At 38.1% G+C, this 23,263-nt stretch overlaps 1 protein-coding gene across 1 annotated transcript in view; it reads left to right on the forward strand.

The window, feature by feature from the left end:
- tspan15 (tetraspanin 15) overlaps window positions 1–23,263 on the forward strand; it is a 67,301-nt gene that overhangs the window by 27,261 nt on the left and 16,777 nt on the right. The window contains exons 4-5 of the mRNA XM_088916175.1: window positions 5,783–5,878; window positions 16,594–16,710. Coding sequence (XP_088772301.1) covers window positions 5,783–5,878; window positions 16,594–16,710 — 213 coding nt within the window. The remainder of the gene's footprint in view (window positions 1–5,782; window positions 5,879–16,593; window positions 16,711–23,263) is intronic.

Genomic DNA, 23,263 nt, shown 5'->3' on the forward strand with positions numbered 1-23,263 from the left:
GATTCTTACTTCTGATGTGTCTGTTACATTGCATTCATCTCTGCCTGGCTGTTCCAGCAATTTGTTTTGACAGCCTTAGGGAAAAACATTTTACCCCAGTAGTGAAACTGTTTCAATTTATTCCAACATGCCAAGGCAATCTGCTGCTGGTTTCAGTCACCAAATCCTAAATTAACCTTCTGATAATTTATTTTGATTCTACTGCTGTCCAAAAAATCCTCTCTAGTCTCCTCAATGGGATTTGCCTACTTTAATCCCTTTACTTTGTGTTTACATTAGGCGGACCAAACGTCAGCTAGGATTTAAAATGAAAATAATATTTGTCTTACTAAGTGGACCCTCTATGATTTCCATGCACACACATAACAATCGCAAAATGTTCTCTACAAACAATTCTAAGCACAAGCTATATAGAATCAAATGTATGGGACATAAATGCCAACAGAGTTAAGAACCGTTATTATTGACGAGGTGGAGAAGTATGCATGATTGTTTTCCGAATCCCACCTACGTGCAACTTTCCTTATTGATTTACTTCTACACAGCTGGCTGCAAGAGTAGTATTCCTGCAACCTCTAAAAGGTAATAAAGAAAAGTTAAACAAGTGATGTCATTTGATTTGTTGTTTCATGTAAATCTTACAATTTTTATGCAGTAGGATGGTGTTGGGAAAACAGACGAAACGTGTTAGAATAAGCTTGCAATTGCTAATATTTGCAAAGAGTCCAGGTGGCAGCGTGGATGTTGTTGCTCACATGCCTGTTGTGGTGAAATGGGATGAGATCCAGCTCGAGTTACTCTGGCCCGACATCGCCCAGTGCAGCTCAGAATCCGACCTCACCCATGTGCTCCAGGGTAGAGAGAATGCCTAATGGAGAGGTAGTGAGATGAAAATGTTGAAGTAGCTGATCGTGGTGTCAGCTCTTTGGGTTCATACTGTGGCCCGCGTCCATCTGCAGCTCCTTTCAGCTTTGCAAGGACTGAGCAGTGAGCAGGACCATGTTGGCATCCTTCCTGAAAGTCACCACTGCCAGCAAAGCCAACAGTCTGTAGCAAGGAGTTCCCAGAGGGCACTGCTAATCGGTAAAGTGCGTGCAGCACAATGCCTGGTGTTCTGTGAGGTCCGTTCGCTCAGGGCAAAACTAGACAGCTGGAGTTTGCATCAACAAGTTTGCGTCTTGGGATTCCTTACTTTTCAGGAGGGTACAGAAAAGGCCGTTTCAGTAGAAGAGCAAAGATAAGGCTAATGGGCAGCAATGAGAGAAACAGAAAATCTGAGTGATATAATTAAAAATATTAGCCTCCTGAGATCAGACATGGCTTCTGGGTGTTTAATGCACCCACACCATTGTCTTAATAAAACTAATTGAAAGTGAGAAAAGAAACCAGTGATAGTAAATGTTTTTTTGTTGCTTTTTCCATAAAACAAAGATGGTATTCAAAGAGTGCTGAAGGTGCAGCTTCTTATTTTCTTCCATTGTTCATCTAAAGTTTAATTTTTAAGTTCTGCAGTTCTAAATCTGTGAATCCCCACAGACAAGCAGCTGTGACATGCCGCCCCCACCCCACCCCCACCTCCCAACCAGCTTGGAGGCAAAAGTATATGAACAGCTGGCGTAAAGTGTGTAAAGTGTAAAGTCCTCCAGAACTCAGGATTAGTGAGTAGTTAACCTAATATGCCCATCTGTGTCATCTCAGAGGAGTGCACCCTTTCTGTCCACTCAGTGAGGTCTGTGGGCAACAGTTCTAGTAGCTCTAGCCATGACGGGTTATATGGCCTCTTTCTGACAAAGTATGTTTCTGTTTGTTACAATAAGGATAGACTAGCTGGTAATACTTGCTGAAAGGCACATTATTATATAAATATTAATAATTGAATGCATTGACGCTTAAACAGATGGTGAAAACATGGGTTAATATATTTCTTATGGATATATTAAAATATCAAATTGTCTTTAAAATGACTGAATAGATATTTCTTTAAATGCATTTTCGTTGCTTTTGGTTTTACCCTTGACTTTCACATAGTCTTGTCCCTGTTGAGTAGTGTACCTGTTTTTTGGCCAGGGGGTGAACATCAGATACAGAATGTTTGTCTGCATTATTTATAAACAGACATTTTATGAGCAGCGGTCAAGATAATCTATTTCTTCTGTTAATGTTTTTCAGAACTAACTGAAGCTTAATTTCTATTAATTGAAGCTTTGTTCCATGTCGACTCTTACTATACTTTTCAGAAATCAGCAATTTTATATGCAGTTTGTTCAAGGCTTAATGTGAGCTGCTCTAGCTCTAGCTGATCTTGATCATAAGCACCTACCGGTCGCTGATGTGTCCTAACACCAGCCGAATACACGCAGAAGAATTTGAATGAGGCCAATAAAACATTGTGCTTTGAAGAATCTTTCACTGCCTTTAGACATAAAGTTAAATGTACTGTAATTCAGTCACAGGTTACCGGCCTATTAGATATCAATGTCATTCGAAAAAATCCTGGGGAAATCATTCATTTGCAGGTTTATTTCAATGCGCAGTTCTCTTTCTCTCCTCCTCAAGATGCCAGTATTAGGGGCCTTGAGGGAGGGAAGAACCACAGTGCAAGCCCACTATCTAAGCATGTTTTGAATTCAGTCTAACTCATTACAGAGGAACAAGGTTCATTTCATGCCGAAATGAAGAAAGAGGAAAAACAATATTTCGGCGGTGGAGCCGTCTTCAGGTGTGAGGGGAGGAAGAGGGGGGCTCAGGAGTGTAAAGCGGGGGGGCAGTGTAACGATAGTTAGAGAGAAAGCAAGTGAGAAGGGACAGAGGAGGGAAGAAAGTGTGTCCTAAGACATGGAAATCAGGGAGAGGTATTCTGAGAGAAATTGCGCAAAGCCAAAATCTGTAAATAGAAAGATGAAAAGAAGTTACTATAGCTCTGGCGGGAAGATGATCTAGGACTTAATTTCCCGTTACATGTAATGGAGAAATACCATTGCACTGCAGGTATAAAATTAATTAACAGTAGAACTACAGGTACCAGTTCGATTATTTCCAGGACTTGGCCAGGGATTTCCTCTTCCACTCACACATCATAGAGGAAGCACATGTATTATTAAAATCTTTCCCATTTCTCGGTCATGAGCAGATGTCGGCTGCGGCTCACTTCAGCTTTGATTTACACGCTTTGCTTCAGCTGGGTATCATTACCTAAATAACTGATAAGGTTTCTGAGTGCTTACTAAATTCTTTTAACAGCCTCACACTCGTCTACGTTTGGTGTTTTTCAGGGTGTGGGTTTGTAGCTGAACAGTAATAACTCTTGATCATTTTATTAGACTCTTTGCGTCACGAACAAAAATCAAACCGTCCCGAGTTATTGATGGTGTCTATATTTAATTTTGACCTAAAACGAAATGTATGAGGGTTGTTTAATGGGCTTATTTTGAGCCACATGCCATCTCGATGTCTTTCTGACATCACCGATTGGTTACATGCTGTGTTTATGTTGATGCCTGCTGGAGAGGAACTGGTAACCCGCTGCGGTGGAGGAGCTAGTGGCTTGCGTTTCCTCCAGACTTGGCTGCCGTAATGCCTTGCTTGCTTGGTTGTCACCTTACAGAAACTCCTGTGGTAGCAAACTATTGGGTAGCACTGGGTCACATTCTGGTGGGCATATTATGTCTTGGACAACCGTACACTGGTTTCCTGTTCAACTTCACATAGACTTCAGGATGTTGCTTTTGACTTTTAAGGCCATGAAGGGAATTTCCCCCCCTTTATATTTCTGGTAATTATAGCCCTAGCTGTACTTTTCAGTCTTCTGACCTGTCTGTGACTAATCTGAAGAGATACCTTGGTATACTAATAGTGTACCTCTGTTGTATGGGTTACCTTATTTCAGTTATCTATTTTTTTTTTTATTTGTGAAGTGTCCAGAACCAGTATTGGATACTGAAATACTAACAATGAAACAAGTACCTTTTATGGGAGCTGAGTGTCCATTAAAGTGCCCAATTGCCATAAAAAAAGTTGCCTTTCAATATCAGATTGCAGCCTTTTCAAAATAAATCGAAATAATTAAGCTGGCTCAACTTCAAAACTGTAATGTGCTGCATACTGCTTTCTTGAAAGCAAGGTAAAGATCATTTTCTGTCACTAGAGATTCACTTGCTGCCTTTTCCCATTCAGTACCATATATTTTTCCTGTCATCTGCTTGCAAATAAAAACATGGAGTGAAACCTTTTACCCAAAGTATTGAGGTTTACATTAATTAGAAGTGAAAAGGTACCTTGGCGCTTAAGCGACAGGTTAACAGCTCTGACAACAAAAGCCACATGATAAAGATGTGCTCCTCTTAAAAAAACATTTGCAAACTAAGTAAGATCATGCAAAAATAGGGCTAAAGTTTATCTGTAGTTATCTCCCTTTGGGTATATTACTGCTACATAATACCTTAAAGCACATCAGTGTGCAAGAGTGTGCTTCTGAAATAAACCAGCTGTTCACAACTTGTAATGGAGGCCAAGAAAAGTGAGGTGCAGGATTATTGTTCAAGGGACGATAAAGTACGGCCCCAAGTCACTGCTCATCTCAGACGAGTCACTGCATAAAGATAAGCGTAGCCACTAATCGACACTTATCAGGTGGTATCATGTCATGGCCTTAAAACAGTATTGTTGGCCTGATTTCATGATTGGCATGATGGATAGAGATTTCCAATTTCTTTCCATACTCCAAGGAGTCTTTTGCAGCTGGAAATGAGTTGGAGTCTGTTTTTTTGAGAAACTACAAGAGAGAAGCTGTTTGCCACTCAGCAGACATTATTTTTTATTAGCAGATTGGTTAGGTGCCGTGGGTAGACCAAGAATAAGCTTTATAACAAAATAGAAATGTTTGAGCAATATAACTTGAGAGTTTAGTAAAACCTGATTGATTATGAGAGAACTAATAGAATCCTTGTTATTATTAATTTTACCCCTTAAAGACACTTATTCTGTCTAGCCAGCCCTAGTTATTTTATACTTTACATTTCAGCATTCATTCCAGCGGGGTTTTAAGCACACTGAGTGTCCCGAACTGAATGAACAACATCGTTATTTTAATAGAATGATAAAATTCCCTTTACCTCGGCAGTGCTGAATGCTCTTGTCTGGTATTGTTTAGAACAGAGAGCTTAGGTTGGGCCCTCCAACCCCCCATGAATGAGAATGCAGGCAGTAATCAGCTCTGTCAGCTACTAATTAAGATCAATCTTCGTTGCCTTCTAACAGCTTCACAGTGCCAATTAATCTTTTGACAGTATCAATAAATTAATCAAAGGGGGATTTAATGGCTTGACAATGGTGATGAAGCAGTGAAAGCAGGAATAATTTAAAGGCCACTTCTGCCTGTTTTATTGTTAACTTTCACCAGGCAGTGCTGCTGCCAGTATATAGCTACAATGTGCGATTGCTGAGCTTTGTGAATACACATTAAAGACTTATTTGGGTACCATCTATTGCATATGCATTCTGATTTTTTTCTATAAAATGTGTTTCATTAAACTGTTTTTCAAGGTTCATTGGACGTATAGTCCCCTAAAATTTCTTTTTCAAGAAGGATAATTTTCAGCAATGAATTATCTTTTGAGAGGTTCTCAATTATATTCCTATACAGAAATGTAGTGACATTATTGGCTGACAAGATGTTTTTTAAATATTTTCAGAAGTCCTGTCTAATCACAACAAGCACATTGCAGTGAATTGGGAAGTGAGTCCTAACAGATGGATATTCACATTCTTTTCTTTTTCCCTGTAGACCGTTGACTTAATGAATAAAAACATTCGAAAAGGGATGGTGAACTACTACGATGACCTGGACTTCAAGAACATCATGGATTTTGTCCAGAGAAAGGTAGGGCCCTTTTCATGCCTCTGATTTTCATGGAGTATAGAAAATCTAAAATAGTTTAAGTTTACTGGACACTGTGTGACTAGTGCTATGTGATGATTATGATAAAGATGATTATTATCATTTATTACTATTGATGCCTTACACTTATAAAGTGCTTTCCTGGACACTCCACTCAAAGCACTTCACAGGTAATGGGGACTCCTCTCCACCACCACCAATGTGCAGCCCCACCTGGATGATGCGACGGCAGCCATAGTGTGCCAGAACGCTCACCACACATCAGCTATCAGTGGGTAGGAGAAGAGAGTGATGAAGCCCATTCATAGACAGGGATTATTAAGAGGCCATGATTGGTAAAGGCCAATGGGAAATTTGGACTGGACACTGGGGTAAAACCCCTACTCTTTTTGAGAAACTCCCTAGGATTTCTAATGACCAAAGAGAGCCAGGACCTCGGTTTTACGTCTCATCAGAGGGACGGTGCCTTTTTAAAGTCTAGTGCCCCCGTCACTATACTGGCGCATTAGGACCCACACAGACTTCGGGGTCCATTTTTAGAGGTGGGCATGTCCCTAAATTGGATCTCTCTCTGGAATGGTTGAAGAAGTGTGTGGAAGAGAGGTGTCAGAAGAAGAAAAGGCAAAAGTCGTATCCGATTTATTTTCTTGGCTGTGGTGTAGGGTTCGGATTGTTGTGGCTTCCCTGTTTTTTTAGTTTTCCATTATAACTTAGTTTAGATAGAGTAGACGGATATCTTGCGGAAGATTTTGCTTTGGCTTTGCCACCCCTTTCTCCGGAGACAGGTTTAGAGGGTATTGGGTTGTAGAATAGTGTAATTTGTGTTTTTTTTGTTTGTGTATTTCCATCATATTGGGGACGTACTGTAAAAGTCTGTGTTTGCTGTTGTGGTGGTGGAGTATAGGTGCTGTTTCAGGCCACGTATACTAATACTGGTGCTGTGTTTGCTTTCAAGGCTGGAGAGTTCACATTTAGATTCTGAAATTACACTTGGCAATACAAAGAAATACATGTGACGTTTATGAAAAGTGTCATTAGTCAGAAAATTGTTTTCATGAAAAATGCCATACTAACTTGCCTTTGGAGGTAGGTGTTCTCAGCTATTTGTTTTATAAACGAAAGGCAAACGTCTGTTTATGGAAATTTAAGCACTAAAAATAGTTGCTAATGAGAGAAGGTCATTCTACCCACCTAACCTGTTTGGTAGTCAGTAGCTAATTGGCCCAAGGACCTCACCCAGCTGTTTCTTCAAGCAAGCCACCAGCTTCAACAAGTTTGTTCTAGACTCTGGGGGTTGTTTAGTTAAACATTTTTTCTGATTGTTTTTTGATTGTTCTTACTGTCAGCTAAAATAATTCCTAGTATATATTTTTTACTTCCTTTTAATCAAAAGTAACATTTCCCAATTACATAACGGTGAATTCATATGTCTGGGTTTACTCTATTATTAAGTAATGTGTGGATTTCCAGTATTGTTGTATTTTCGGGCATGGCCAGAATATGTGTAAATGAGATGATACTTGCTCTCCACATAACCTCCAACATTGTGAACTGTTTCCTTTTTGTTTTGCTTGAATTTTAGGACTGATAACAAAATGAGTCATGTTTTTCTAACATATGTTTATCCAAATTTGTGGACTTGTGGAAGTTTTTGAAAATCTGCATATGTTCTTCCCATGATCTGCAGAATGTTTTAATGATTTTCTTTTCCAGTTGTGCCTGTTAAATCTTTTTTGTATATTCTATGCTATACATTTTGATATTATCCTCTGGTTAGTTTGCTATAACATTGTCAAGCACTTTATAGGCTTGCTCTGTATTTGATGGTTTTATCCAGTTAATTAAGAAATGCCTAATTTGGAGGTATCTGAAGGAGTCTTTTTTTCCAGGTTGTGTTGTTGGGATAAATCTTCAATGTTTTTCAGATGGTTCTTTTTCAGCAGAGTACATATTGCTATAATTCTTCTAATAGTCCAAGTCTTAAAAAGTATATCAGATTTCCCAGAGGGGAAATCTGAATAGTAAACTGTCCACCTTAATATTTAACATATTTCTCTAAGTTATAAGCCTTTATTATTTAAACCCAAATTTTTAATTGCAATTGTTACCCAGGGTAAAGATGTTTTATTTACAGTCTCTGCCAATAATCTATCCCCAGAACCGTGTGTACTGGGAATTCATTTATAATCAAAGACTCCATCTCCTTCCAATTTGCTCTATAGCTTTGATCCCACCAGCAGATTAGATATCCAAGTTCAGCTGCTTGGTAATATGATTTTGGACATAACAAGGCTAAACTACCTTTCTTCTTAGTTAGTTGTAGCATTTTACATGAAATCTTTGCATTTTTTTCCATTCCAAAAGCATCTTAAAATCAATGCATCTCTTTCATTAAACCATTCTGTAGAGATATCCACCAGAAGAGCGGTAATAATCATTCATTTGATTAACTTCCACTGGAGATCCCCATGATAGAGGGAGCAGACTCCATCCAGCTAGGTCATCTTTTATTTTATGAGTTAAAGGACTTCTGCTTTTTCTATATTTGATTCATATTCATGATATCTTACCAACTTTCTACAGGAGACCCACAACCCGGGGAAATGATTAATTAAGATAATCCAAATACAGCAATAAATAATCATCTGCATACAATACTGTCTTATGTATTTGTCCTTTGATTTTTATACCAGGGATTTTTTGCCAGGGATTCTATGTATAGAGAGAACAAGAAAGGTGACAGGGGACATACCTACTGTATCTCGTACCTTTTTTAAAGCAAAATCTGTCAGGAATATTTTCGCTAATCTTAATTTGTGCCATAGGATTTAAATAAATTATTTTAATTGTATTAATACATTTATCAGCAAATCCAAATCTCTCTAATATTAGATATGAACATTTCCAATTGGCCAATAGGCTATTTCTCCACCTAGACTATTTAAAATCTTTTTTAATATCATATAAAATTCACTAGGAAAGCCATGTGTCCCTGATATTTTATTAGAGTTAAATTCTAAAAAATATTATGCATTGCTTAATTGTTTATTACTCTACATAACACATAATTTAAGTAAATTAAGTGATTATAATAAAAAGGAGATGTGCTGTTCATTTTGGGTTTCAGATTATGCATGTTTTTTTTATTATCCAGTAAAGGTTGTTTGTATTTCTTTTAATTTGGAATGCATTTGGTTGGTTACTGGGTTACATACAGTATTTGAGGGATTATAGATTTAGCCTGTTGTTAACGTAATCGTCTTGTTGGTATTTTAATTGATTTGGTTTCTGATTTATAGTAACTTTGTTATAGGAACTTTTAGTTGGTTTCTACTTCCAAAATTTGCCATTTATTTCTGCTCTAATTTTCAATAATTGTTTATATATTGTGCGAGTAGGTGTTTTGTTAATGTTTCTGTACATTTTATTTCAGATTGTAACTCCCTCAGTTTGACTTGTCTTTTCTTTTTATATGAGCAAATGGAAATAAGATTCCCTCTAAGCACTGCTTTAGCTGTATCCCAGGTATTGCTGGGGATACCTCTCCTGTGTTGTTTTATGAAAATAGTTCAATCTCATGCTCTTTAACATCATTACCATTCAGAGCACTACAGTTCTCTTTTATAAGGTATTCTTTTTTACCACATTTAGGTCTAATGTCAGGTAAATGTCAAAATGTCTGGTGCATGGTCAGATAAATCTGAGGTTCCAATTTCACAATCTAGATCTGTTTAGTTTATACATAATGATGTAATCGCTTCTGCCATATGAGTTATGAGATGCTAAGAAATGTATATAGTCCCTTCCTGTAGAGTATAGATCCGTCCATACTTTGAATATACCAAAGTCTTCGATAGATCTATTTACATGTTTCTGTAATGGTTAAAGTTTCCTTTTGCAGTTCTTAGAGGTATCCAAATCTAGATTTAGATAAAGATTAAAATCCCTTCTAAATATCAACACACGTACTGTTTCCGCAGCTATTAAATCAAATACTTATTTGGAAAAAAAGCCTTTTCAATTCCTGGTAGTGCATATATATAAAGCAGCATGACAAAAGAGTCTTCTGTTTTGCCTCTAACAAGGATAAATCTACCTTCTTAGTCTTTAATCTCTGTCAAGCACTCAGAATTAACAGTTGGCAGAATGAGTATGGCTAACACCTCTTTTGCATCCTGTTTTATGAGAAGAACAGAACACTTTATCAAAAGCAATACATTTCAGTTTGACATGTTCTGCATCAGATAAATGAGTCTCCTGAAGAAATACTACCTGACCCTTGTCCTGTTTAAGTTTTATTAATGTTCTTCTTTTTATCGGCTTATGCGGACCATTTACAGTAAGTTAAAGGAAATTACCTTCATATCTTGTGAAGGCAACGCTGGGATTTTAAACAATACGATAAAAACAACACAAAAATAAAAGTGAATTTTTAAACCTCAGGCCTTCATGTGGGGAGTCTAAAGAGTAGAAATCTTAAAGAAAAAATTAAACCTCTTCATTTGTTACAAAGAAGCAGTGGCAGGCTTGTTGCTGTGCAATCGGCGCTCTCTGGCTCGGTGCCAAGCAGTGCTCGGTGCGGCTTGAGAGAAATTCCTGCGATGCGCTGCTGATGCTCTCTGAAAACCATCTAGTTAGTGTTGGCTGAAACTAGCAGAGTTTGTGCACAGGAGAAGAGTGACTATGGGTCCCAGCAGGTCAGGAAGAAGACCGGTTCGTTCCTGATGAAGCGCTAGTTCCGAATACTGATTCAGCTGTCCACAGTTCCGACCTGTTCACGAGGCTTGCTGCTGGTGCTGACCTCGGGTGGATCCTCTGGTTACTCTCTGGCAACCTCCGCTCTCGACTCTTAGAACAAAGGAAAGTTCTGGCACTCGGACACACTGGCCGTTACGTGGTGGTCCGGGCTGAGTCTGGGGATGTTTTGGAGGAGCTCTGAGGCTGAGTGTCCAGCCGGCGCGCTGCGAGAAAGTCCTGCGCTTGGGAACTGTGTTCCCTTGGGAACTGTTCTGCGCTTCCCAACTTGTTCTGCCCCACGGACCGTTTCCCCAGTTGCCTGTTTTTACCTGGAGGAGCTTCAGGTCGTTCATTGGCTGAAAGTTTCATGGGCATCAGAGACCCACGTGGTATTACCACGCCCTGCCAGTCCCTGATTGGTTGATCAAGGTGAGATATGAGTCACTTACCCCTGACACTTAGGAATGCAGTCCAGATGTCCATCTGGCACTCCCTAGACAGATAGGCGCCAATGGATGACCATTGATCATGATAGCCAGGCTTACCTAAGTGCATCCCCATTTGGGAGCTGTCCCTTATCAAAAGAAAACGTCTTTAAATCAGCCTGCATGAATAGCTTCTCTGTGGCTGCACCACAGAGATGAAGAGAGAGATGGGGCCTCATTTGGAAAAGCACAGCAACGCTTAATTCTGTCTTACTAACAAGCATTGCCGCTACACTGAGCACCCGAATCCCCCCCAAAAAACTTAGTTTGGCTGGGAAAGGGCATTTTAAATTTTATGTTATTTCAGGGCTTTTTTCTTTTGTACTCCATCCATTTCTAAAGGATATCGGGCGCATAATCATGATCAAAGTATATCCTCCTGTACTTCCTTTTTCCCCAGGCTTTTGTCAAAATCTCCTCTGGTTTTGACTATCAGGAACCCGATGACATGGATCTTGGACTGGACGAGAGATCCGAGGGTTTGGGGCCCTGGTGTTTGTGAACCCTTTCAATCTCTACATCGAACTGGGGGGGGGGGATAAAGCTGCTCTCTGATGGGTTTCTCATAGAATCTGGTTAATGACTTCCCCACGCTCTCTTCCGGGACGCCGGAGATCCGCAGGTTCTGTCTCCTTGACCTGTCCCCCCAGATCCGTCAGTTTGGCCCCCAGCTGCGTCTGCCTCTGGCGCAGGTGTAAAAGCACGCCGTCTGTTTCTTCACCCCTCACCTTCCATGTCGTTTATCCTTTTATGTGTTCTGTTCAGTTCTTCAGTGAAGTCAGTTTTTTGTTTAGATCCCTTCTGAAATCTATCAGTTCAGTAAAGATTTTTGGAGGCTCACGGGACTCATGATCTTCAGATTCTTCAGATTGGCGCAGCCCATTGAGCCATTGGACCAGAAGCCACATTCTGTGCTTTTAACTATATATCCTTGTCTAGAAGGCCACGATATGTCCATATAAAGCATCTAATTCTTTCTCGCAAATAGACTCATTTTGTATTAAAAAGACCAATTACACCCATTTTTGTATTTTGTAAGTTTGTTTCTTCCATGGAACTCATCTATAGCGCACATCATCTGTCAGGTGTTTGCCCATTCTTGAATTTTATCGGAATCTTTTTCAATTTAATTTGTTCCTTCTAAAGTGTTTGCCAGTCTTCCTATAGTCTAATTGGCAAAAGTGACTAATTTACTATCTGTACCAGAATCTAGATCATTGATATAAATGAAAGAAGTGCAGGATCCCTGTGGATTCCCACTAATGAAATCACCCTGAGTATTCTCCCCTTATTTGTACTGTTTACTATTAGCTAGTTTTCAGACCAAACACACGTTTTCCTCAATGCCTCAATGCCTACCTCCTGCAATCTCTAATGAGAAACTTCTGAAATACACCAGATCATGTGCTCTGTGTATGTATGTATCCATTACTATGTTGGTTAGACCTTCCTTAAATTTCTTCCTTAAATTTCTTGTTTCTAATACTTATTTCCATAACCTCGAATACAATTGATATCAGACTTATTGATCTATAACTACTTTCAATGATATATCCCTGTGATTGATGAGTTTGCTTGGCATTCCGAATGTTCCTAATTCTGAGGACCTCTTGTTTTTCAAAACGTTTAGCCGCAACGGGTGAATTTTATTAGTTATATGAGACATAAAATCACCTCTATGCTTCAGCAATATTTGAATATTATGCTTAAAATATGAAAGTGACAACTTCAAGTTGTCCTCATTATTTCCTAGTGTAGGAATATGAATGATGAGATTTGTCATAGTGCTTTGATTAAAAAAAGTACTGCCAAATGATGTTGGGCAATATGTGTGCTTTACTCTACACTTCTATACAGCTTTTTCTTTGTTTTATTAATTTCTGCCAAGAGTAACATTTAGTCCATTATCCTCGTCTGCACAGTGGTGTTGGTGGACCTCCATTTTCCATTACCGGATTAATTTCTGGTGTTCTCAGGGTGTGCTGACATTGAAAATAATCCTTGCTGAATTGTTCCTTTTCATAGTGTGTTCTGAGTTCTTAGATTTTAGGTCCCCAGCACACTCCAGGTGTGAATGGGGGTGGGGGGGTACATTATCATAAAACCATGTAATGTCATTCTCTTTTCCAAGACGGCTGAAAACGTATTTCAGATTTTACACTGATTTTATTTTTATACCAACTACACTTGTTTTTGGAAACTGTTTCTGCATTTATTCTCTAGTGTAGATTAGCTCATGTAAAGGCAATAATGTAAAATTGCTTCAGACCTTAGTATTTCTATAACCTATTCTGTAACTATTTCTATAAAGTAAATACTGCAGTTATTTAATTTCAGGTGGCTTCACACTTGACCAGTGCTATCATTACTTTGAAGGGAGTTGAGTCTATGAAACATTTCATATTTTTAACTTTTTTTTTGTTTTATTTTTTGAGCATTTCGTGTCTTGTCATTTAAGAAATATTATTTTGTTTTCTTCGCTTGCTTAAAATATATGTTGCTAATGTGGTCTGTTATCTAGACAGTATATTACTGTATTTAAGTATTTTAAAAGTAGCATTAAAATCAGCCAATAAAGAACTGTTGCTTCAAACCTCCAAGCACACACTGTTGTCGGAACACATGCAATTTTCTGATTAGACCAGGAAGAGTTTTAATTGGAAATTGCTCAGCTGTAATTAAGGTACCTATGGTACTGTATGACAAATGACGGTGTAGGAAATTGTCCTGCAGTTTCTCATTATCCTTACTCTAATCAGGTTTTAGCATGCTGGAATGAAATGTGAAGCCAACTCTTACTAAAATTGGCATGTAGTATTTTCTTCAGTTTATCATAGTTGTGCAAGAAAGATTTTTGCTCTAACACAGCACGTTTTATAACACAGGTTTAACTAAATTTAAAATTTAAAATTTAGTAACTAATTTAAAATAATCGGTACATTATGTATTATTAAACCAAGTGTTTTAAAATTCTAAATGATCAAAAAAGACATTATTGTTTTTAATCTTAAAATATTTATATTCATTAAATTAATATTTTTCCTAAAAAATGCCTGATCAGGGCAGAAAGTATTGTGAGCCCACAAAGCGGTTTCACCTGAAAGGGTTTAAATGAGGTAAGTGGACGTATTAAGTAGAGTTTAGTAGAGTAGGTGACCATTTTCATTTATTTAATTTCATTTAGAAATAATGCTACCCCGGTTTACATTAATTGTGTGGTTAATCGGCAAATCAAAGTTTTGCTCAATTCATTTACTCATAAAACAGATTAGAAACTTGCATTTATTAACAAATGTATAGATGGTGTATTGGACTTTCTTCACATTATTAGTCAATTAAAAATATATAAAATTATAAAAAAATACAGGGGCAACCTATTGAATGATTCTTATCTAGTGGAGCAGACATGAAAAAAAAACATTAAAATGAATCAGATGCCCTGTTGAAAGGCCTTTCCTAAGTGTGAAACATGTTTTAGTTTTGCAAAACTACATGGAAACTCCATTGTTTGTGAATGTAAGACTATAAAAAGTTAATGTAGTAATTCTCCATTCAGTTTCCGCCTTACAGTTTTCAACAGAACAGTGGAAAGCCGGTGTCACTCAGTACCTCCACCCTAAAGCAAAATGAAGAGTTTTCTCTTTATTGCTCAACAGGTGTTGAGCTCTTGTACTCAGTCTTCATTACCTATGCTTCCAAGGGATTTGAACGGCACCTTTTATCTCATTTAACTGCTACTGAATGTTTACCTTTGAAGTAGAACTGAAAAGTGGCACTAAAATGCATTGTCATCAAACAGAACATCACAGTCATTGAGCACTGGGCCATGACGGCCTAACCCTGTGAACAGCCTGTCAATTTGATGATATAGTATTTTTTAGGGCAGATTAAATGGCTAGATTCTTATTATTTATAAGTTTCTATTTCTGCAGAAGAAAACAGAATTGTTTAAAAGCTGTTATACTTATACCAGACATGCTAAAGGTTACATTAAAAAGTTATGCAAATGTCTAAAAGCTCCTGTTAAACACTGTGGGACCTATGAAAGTGGTTATATCATGAAAGCTCTATTATATTCAAAATGCATTTTCTCCTAGACCCTTATCTACCAGTGCTTTAACCACTGATTGTCTGGATATGTGAAAAACAGAAGGATGGAAGAGGTTAATGAATAGCATCTAGAATTTTTGAGAAATTTCTCAAAAAGCAGTAGTACAGCCTATTGACACTACAGCGAAGATTAAGTTCCTAACACCTAGAAAAGAGCCCCACTAAGAATGACATCTTTTGAAGGAGAATGTGTTCAGTTAGCACAGAACGCAGTCTTCTGTTGCTGTTTTTAGCATGAGTGAAATGTGATTTTAATGGCACACTGAAATCTCCTGTGGGTATCACCCTCTCTAGCTACAGTATATAAGAATTTTTAGCTAACAGAGGATGAAAAGACCAGAGCTCTCATTCACTCACAGGTATTTGTGACCCTCACTATCTTGTGTAATGACTGAAAGACAACTATGTGCTTTTTTACTAACAGGGTTATGGGAAATTGTTCATTATTACTTTCCACAGCCCTTTAACAAGTGCACTGTATTCCAGCTTTTGCACCTTCAAAGAAGAGCTGTGTCTAGAAAATTAGTTCAATTCAGAGAGAACTCCTTGTATGTCAATTTGAAATGGTACATTTTTAAAATGCTGAGAGCCAGGCCTGTTTTGGGATGCTTGGGGACTGTTGTATTTTCTGATGCAAATTTAATGTTTGGAGAGTTTCTGAGATGTAATCTTAAAAGCGTTACAGAAGAAAAACAACTAATCACCTTCCTGTACCATTTAACCAATATTGTACTATTTCTGCCTGAAGTCCTTTGCATTTAATGGCTCCAACACTGCATCGGTAATAAATAATAATGTAAATGTCCCCTTTAGCCATCAGTTCAAACATATGATGAACTGATGAATTCAGGGTAAAGTGTACTAGTAATAGTGTGTTGCATGGTGGCGCAGTATTTAGCATTGCTGCCTCACAGTGCTGGGGCTCAGTTCCAGATCTGGGGTGCTACTGTATCCATTTGGGGTTTGTATGTTCTCTCCATGTTTGCATGGGTTTCCTCCAGGTGCTCCGGTTTCCTCCCACAGTCCAAAATCATGCTGGTAGGCTGATCGGCTTCTGGGAAAATTGGCTTTGGTGTGAGTGTGTGCGTGTCTGTGCTTGTGTCTACCCTGTGATGGGCTGTCCTCCAGTCCAGGGTGTAGCCTGCAGTGTGCCCTTTGCTTGCTGGCTCCCCAGCGATAGCAAATTGGAAGAAGCAGTTAGAAAATGGATGGGTGTAGTAGTAATAACTGCTTCTTCTTCATTTAATTATGGTTTGCAGTAAAAAAGTGCAATTATGAACATGCTGGTGGGCGTATTGAGAAGACTTTTTCATACTGTGGCTCGAGGTGCCCTATTTGAATGTCTCACTTTTGTGTTTTTTGCAGTTCAAGTGTTGTGGTGGGCAAGATTACAAAGACTGGGAGGTAAACATGTATCACAACTGCACAGCACCTGGACCGCTGGCCTGTGGAGTCCCCTACACCTGCTGCATCGACACCACGGTATGACAGAGTGACGTATCGCACAAGTCTCAGTTAAGGGCAGAAAAATACAGTAGACACATAGTTATCTAGCTGTTGTTCGTACAGTCTGTGACCATTTACATAAGGCATACCAAGTTTAGATAATTGTCTTATTATTATTGGCCTTGAAGTGTGCTGTGATTTTAAGTGTGTTAAATCACAATCACAGTTAATTTAGAAGAAAGGATCTGTATATTCAAGTTGTCTTTTTTAATGGTTTAGATATTTCCTGTACATAGTCCCAGGACTCCTGACTGGCACAATGAATAAAAGCCATTATTCATTGCTAAACAGTAATGAATAAACATCTCAACAGTAGGATGGACACTAAGACCATTTTCCAGGTTTCCAGGTGGGAAACTGCCTTTATCCCTGTTTTCGATCTCGAATCCATTGAAGCACATCTTTGAGAACAGTTAGTAAAAGGAGGCTCTTAGATTGTGTACCAGGAAGCGAATACAGTTAAGCTAAATTGTTGTTAATACTTAGTGATAATAATTAACAGTAAAGAAATGACTGATTTACTCGTCATTTTATATAAACCATGTATTTAAATGTTGTTAAAGCATGTGACTGCACGTTAGAAGGCCTGTGTGCTTGAAAGAACTAATGCTCCACGTGACAAGGACCAGTTGGTCTAGTTTCTGTAATATGGAGCACAGTTGTGTATAAAAAGCGCTGTATTTTTTACTCTGCTACAAACGTTTCGTTCTCTAGATGGCACTCTTATGTTTGAATAAACCAAAGCGGTTTATATAAAAGAGTCTGTTTTCGTTTTCCCAAGAAGTGCCCGTCACACTTCACCCTAGTAGACTCAAAATCAGAATCCTAGATACATTCTCTGTACACTTAAGTTTGTCAGTTGTTGTCTATAAGATTTATATCTTCAAGAAACTAAAGTAAATTAAGTCTACTATATGTAATCCATCTGTCCGTTATCGGAAATGATCTTAGTACTGGTAAGGTCCTATCCTGGAAGGGTAGTGTACAAATGGTGTTATACCCTGGAAAAATACTACTCCATTGCAGGCTTCATTCACAGCACATACATACTCTCACACTAAAGCACATGGGGACAATTTAGAGATCTTAGCGGTCCCAGCATGTCTTTGGAGAATGGGACAACATGGAAAAACCTGCAGAAAATCCACACAAACCTGGAGCCAATGTGCATATTCCACTCAGAAGGAATTCCACCTGGACCCGAGGATTGTGGGCCAGCAAACACTAATCACCTGACTGCTCTGCCACCATGTTGACTGCTCTGGTCGGTAGAGCCAGACGGTTTTCTAAATCTTGTTAAATCGGCTCAATTAGGTCATTAAGAGCAGAGAAAGAAACCCACCGATGTTGCGGTCCTCCAGGACAGGATTAGTGTACCACTGGGTAAAAGTGCTTTTGATTTAGTTCTAGAACGTGATTGACAGATAATTGTTATTTGTGTTAAATAAAACCATTGTATTTCTGAAGAAAAGTCATTAATTCAAGAATTGTGGTTAACTGACTAGCATCTTGCAAGGAATAGTGGAGAATTTACTCTTGAAAAAGAAAATTACGTTTTAATCAGGTATAAAATATTATATCAAATATTAATGAAATCCATAATTATACTGAGCCACATTTAATGTCACATCACCTTAGGCAATCAATGTCTTTCACAGCTATTACCAGAAGGCTAGGGAGACCAAATCTAACTGCATCTCAGAGTAAATGTACCAATGGCAGATTATTCCGAAATACTAAATAAAATGGTTCAACAGGGATAACATCTGCATTCTTTTTCTACAATATTTTTATCAGGCCTACTGTAATATATACATCCAGAAGATGGACCCTAGCGCTTAAAAGTCCGTATTATTCTGCCCAAGCCTATAGTTAACCTTTCCTGCCATTTTACGTAGTTTGTTTGGATTCACTGGACAGGTATAAGAGGAATTTTAAGGAGGAACATATGGTCTATGTAGGTCTTAGAGACCTTCAAGATGGATGATCTTCAAAAAGAATGAAAAGAAATAAACTGTTTTTCTACTGCTGAAGCCGTTTAATCTTTTTCTTTTGTACAGAATGTAAGCAGTTAATTCAGTTGTCTCAGTACATTATCAGATATGTTATTGTATACAAAATTGTTTGTTTTTTTATTTAAACCACATTTGTAAACAACCCTGATTGAGTGTTTGTTGACAGCACATGTTATCTTCCTGTTGTCGGTTCTGAGAGACCTCTACAGTGCTTTACAGAACCTTCAGAAAAAAGCACTTAACAAGTCATGCTCAACTGTACATGATCTGGCTTTGCTCCATGGTCTGTGACGTGTAGGCCAAAGTAAAGGGTAGACTCCTACTGGATTAGTCAGTAATGGCTTCTGATGCCAGCCTGTCTATGTAGTCCCATTTCGCACTGCCACTGCAATAATACCTGTTGCACTAATGCTAACATTTCAGTATTTTATAAACAGAGTTTCATAAATATTTCTTTGAAGCTTTTCAATAAGTGTTGCATTTGCATGCTTTAAAAAGAGTAAGCCTTGTTTTAAGATGCAGTACTTGTTAGCCTTGCTTTGGTCTCGGAGCTTCCTGTCTGTGCAGCCACTGAAAATGCACCCTGACAGCAAAATAACAACTGAAAAATTTAAATCTTCAGCAAACATGCTTCTAAACTGGAGCTGCACTGTACTGTTTAAAACCAAAGTTGGATTTTGATTTCAAATGTTGGCAAAATAATTACATAGCTGCTAACTATATAAACAGAAACTCAAATTATGAATGTACATACTTGAGGAGAAACCTAAATGTTAGTAAGATGATTGAATACATTTTCATCAATGAAACTGATTTGCCTTCTTTGAGACAGGAGGAATATCTGATTTGGGCTACAAAAAATCTGAATATCAATAAGGAACCGAAGTCCACAACTGTAACTAAGAGTCAATATGTGAATACTATATGGTAAAGGTCCCAGAACACAGTCCTGTGGAACACCCTAAATAAGTTTTAAAACAGATAGAAGGCAACCAGGCCTTACAATTTGATTCCTGCGAGCCAAATGGAAACCTCAGCACTGGCAGGTACCAGTGCTGCCTGGATGATTTCCATGTGATTCAGTAGGATACACTGATTGACAGTATCAAAACAAACCCCTTCACTTAAGTTCAGAAAGAAATTAATATTGATCGACCCCCAGTCCAAAACAATCAGCAAACTGCCTTAACAAGGAACAAGTAAAGTGTAATTCCATGCTGTGAAGCAAGTGTCTGAAGCTGTGACACACCTGAAGAAGGCTCAACAGCTGAATAATAGACCTTTCTACTTTCCAGCATGGAATTAACCTTGTCTTGTTCCTTTTCAGCCAACACAAGCTGAAGCAGCTCTCCATTCGAATACCTTAACAAGGGATGTTTCAGTACAAACAGAAGAAAAATAACAGTAAATAAGTAAAGGTATTATTCAAATAATATAGGTGTACTTAATAGGTTAATAATCTATATCAAAGAATTCTGAGTAATTTTGCTGCTAAAATTAATTGGAAGGGACTTTTGATTTTGCTCTGTGTATGCAGATTATGCTGTACCCCCAGACTGTAGTTTGATTGTAGCTTCTACAATACAGTGTTTTTGTCACCTCACCATACAGTGGCATGGGTTTGGAATTTCTTGTCCATGGGGAAGGGTGCCACCTACTGATCTTTCAACACCATATCCAGCAGCAGCCTGACTTCCCTTAGAGGTTTCCCTCACTCGTACTGACCAGACCCAGTCTGGCTTAGCTCCCGAGATCTGACTGGATCAGGCTACAAGGTGGTACTGATGTCAAATTATCCATTAATTAATTAATAGTACAATTAAATTTTATTATTAAAAAAATAAAACTTCTCTACTGGTGATAATCACTAAGCATTAAGAATTACTAAGGATCTATTCAGAACATCTTTTTTTCCCACAACTTTCTGTTTCTAAAAGCAACAGGAATGAACGCTGCCCTTAAAATGGTAACAAAATTGTATGTTTAATGTCAAAACTAATTTTGACTTCCCATTTTGTTAACAGTACTTTGGTATGAAAAGCTTTGTGAGTAACACTGCAGCCTTTAAGAGTGTAAAATGAGTACAGCTATTTCCAATATTTTCAGTATGAGCCAGGGCTTTTTTGAAAAAAAACTAATTGCATTGCCCTTTTATAAATTCTAGTTTTTTTTTCACCTAGCAACTATGCAGTTTTTCCCCATCTGGTTCATCAATCCTCCCAGTAACAGATGTGCATCTGAATAATCTGATCCAAGTTACTGTGCTGTATTGAAAACTCATGAAACCTAGTGTGAAGTATTTTAAAATAGAGTAATAATAACATTCTTTATCCAAGTTCATGCGCTTCTTAAAGGGCACTGCAGAAGCAGCAAATTGCTAGGTTACAAATGGAATGTAGGAGTTGCTGTGATTGCTCCAAATCCTACTGCAGATGCAATGGGCTACAGTATGGAACGGTTATTGGTATCTGACTTTGCTCAAGATGCAGCACTGCAAGCGCATATATTGTATAGATATTGTCACACCATTGAAGCTGAAGGTAGATTTGAGCTTCCACCTCTCTTGTCAGATGGATTATATGATTTTAATAATAAAATCCAGGAATTGTTTGTTAATTTAAACTAATTTTATTAGAGAGTAAAAACAATTGTTTTGAAACACATGACAGTTTTTAAAGGAGAATTACAGGAATTAAGGTTCTGGTTTCAATTTTGTAATTGATGTGATGCAGAAAAGATGGATTAACATCTAGTTTGGTCTGAATTTCACATTAAAGTGAAATAATATAAAAAATTAATGTTAAAAATAGACCAGAGAAATCTTTGTGTTGTTGTTGTGAAGTGTTTATTCAGTAGACATCTCTTCTGTTTCTAAAGCTGCTTGTTTTAACATTGTTAAACATTCACTACTTGATAAACATCAATGTGGTAAAAGGCTCAGAACCTCTCTAATGCAGTGTTTCAAAAGTAGTATATGCCTCAGATTGATGAAAAGCAGATGGCCATGTTGTGATGAATTGTCATGCAGTTTGACTTTGAAATCCATAATTACCTCATGCAAAACCATCACTGTTTAATTTTATCATGTAAAAGCAATGTTTCTAACAGATATTATAGATTTTCGGATACACCGTTGGTTTCATCTCAAGGATTTATTTCTCATCAAAGGAAAAATCTTTGAAATTTAATTATGATGTTTCTGACCTTAGCTAGTACAAATGTGAGGATAACTAACTTCTACTGCAGATGATTAGCCTCTAAGAAGTAAAGCCCTAATCCTCCTGAACACAGTCTGATTTATAACCCTAACCCTGTGGCTGTATGTAGAAGCTGCAGTATCCTGTTCCATCTGTAATGTACCATACTTTTAAAAGAGACTTTAAAAACAGAACAAATGGGTAATGAAGCCAATAACATTAAAACATTTTAAATGCCTCTCAGTATATTTTAGTATATATTAACAGTTGGCTTAATATCCATTGATAAAGTACAATTTTACAAACCATAAATTAAAGTGTGAAAAAAGTATGAGGTAGAGTAAACAATTGCTCCAAAGAAAAGATTTTCAAATTGTGGAGGTTGATTGTTTCTTAGCTTGGAAACTTGCACAAAATGCTGAGGATAGGTAATGTGCCAGTAATACTGAACATTTTTCATTCTTAATGGCATTTTTGTTGACCAAGGTGAGATGTTTACAAGATATAACCCAAAGAATGAATTTTGAAAGACATCCATATTTCAGGAGGATCTTTCACAGAGTCAAACACCTAGACCAAGTCAAAGAGCGATAAGCAGAGAGGCTGGTGAGCTTATTCATTAGCCGTGCTTCTTGATGGTCTGATCCCGCGGTGGCACTCTGGGTAAGGAGCCTGATCTTGCAGAGGGAGCCCTGTGTGATTTCCAGTTGGATTTGTCCCCTTCCTTGAGGATAACCTCTTCATTCTTCACTCCAGATTTATATAACTGGGACATGAACAGTGAGATCCTGTACAGCTCACTTTAAAATGTAACATCCCCCTGCTGCTTTGTTGTTCTTCGCTTGTCTGATGGCTTTTATCACCCCGTTACATGTTGGCAGAATTCCACGCTTGTCTAACTGGGTGTTTAGGATGGAACTGAATATTCTGTTATTGGCCCAATGGACATTCACTATTTCCCTTTCCTTGATCAGGGCCTCCCCCATCCATAGATACAAAAGGGACTAGTGCTTGGGTACTCGAGCTGTAAACAGCCTTTCTGGCAGTGAAGAAACTGGATATCATTAGGCCATGTATTTGTCTTGTCTGCCCACCATTCTTCATGTCACAAGTTCTGCCTTTGCATGTTGGAGGTGTAAATCCTAAAAGGGGCTGGGCAGCTGCAGGTACTGCTACCATACCTGCCTCAAGCCAAGTGCTTGATGACCCACTCAGGGAACAGCCACCTCCAAGCCAGGTCATGGCTGAGGTCTTTGACGCATCACTGTCCTGCCGCCATCAGCTTCAGCTGGTCACCACAGATCAGGACGTGAAGAA

This window comes from Atractosteus spatula, chromosome 5 (genome assembly GCF_055471065.1).
Source record: "Atractosteus spatula isolate fAtrSpa1 chromosome 5, fAtrSpa1.hap1, whole genome shotgun sequence".
Classification (NCBI taxonomy): Eukaryota; Metazoa; Chordata; class Actinopteri; order Semionotiformes; family Lepisosteidae; genus Atractosteus; species Atractosteus spatula.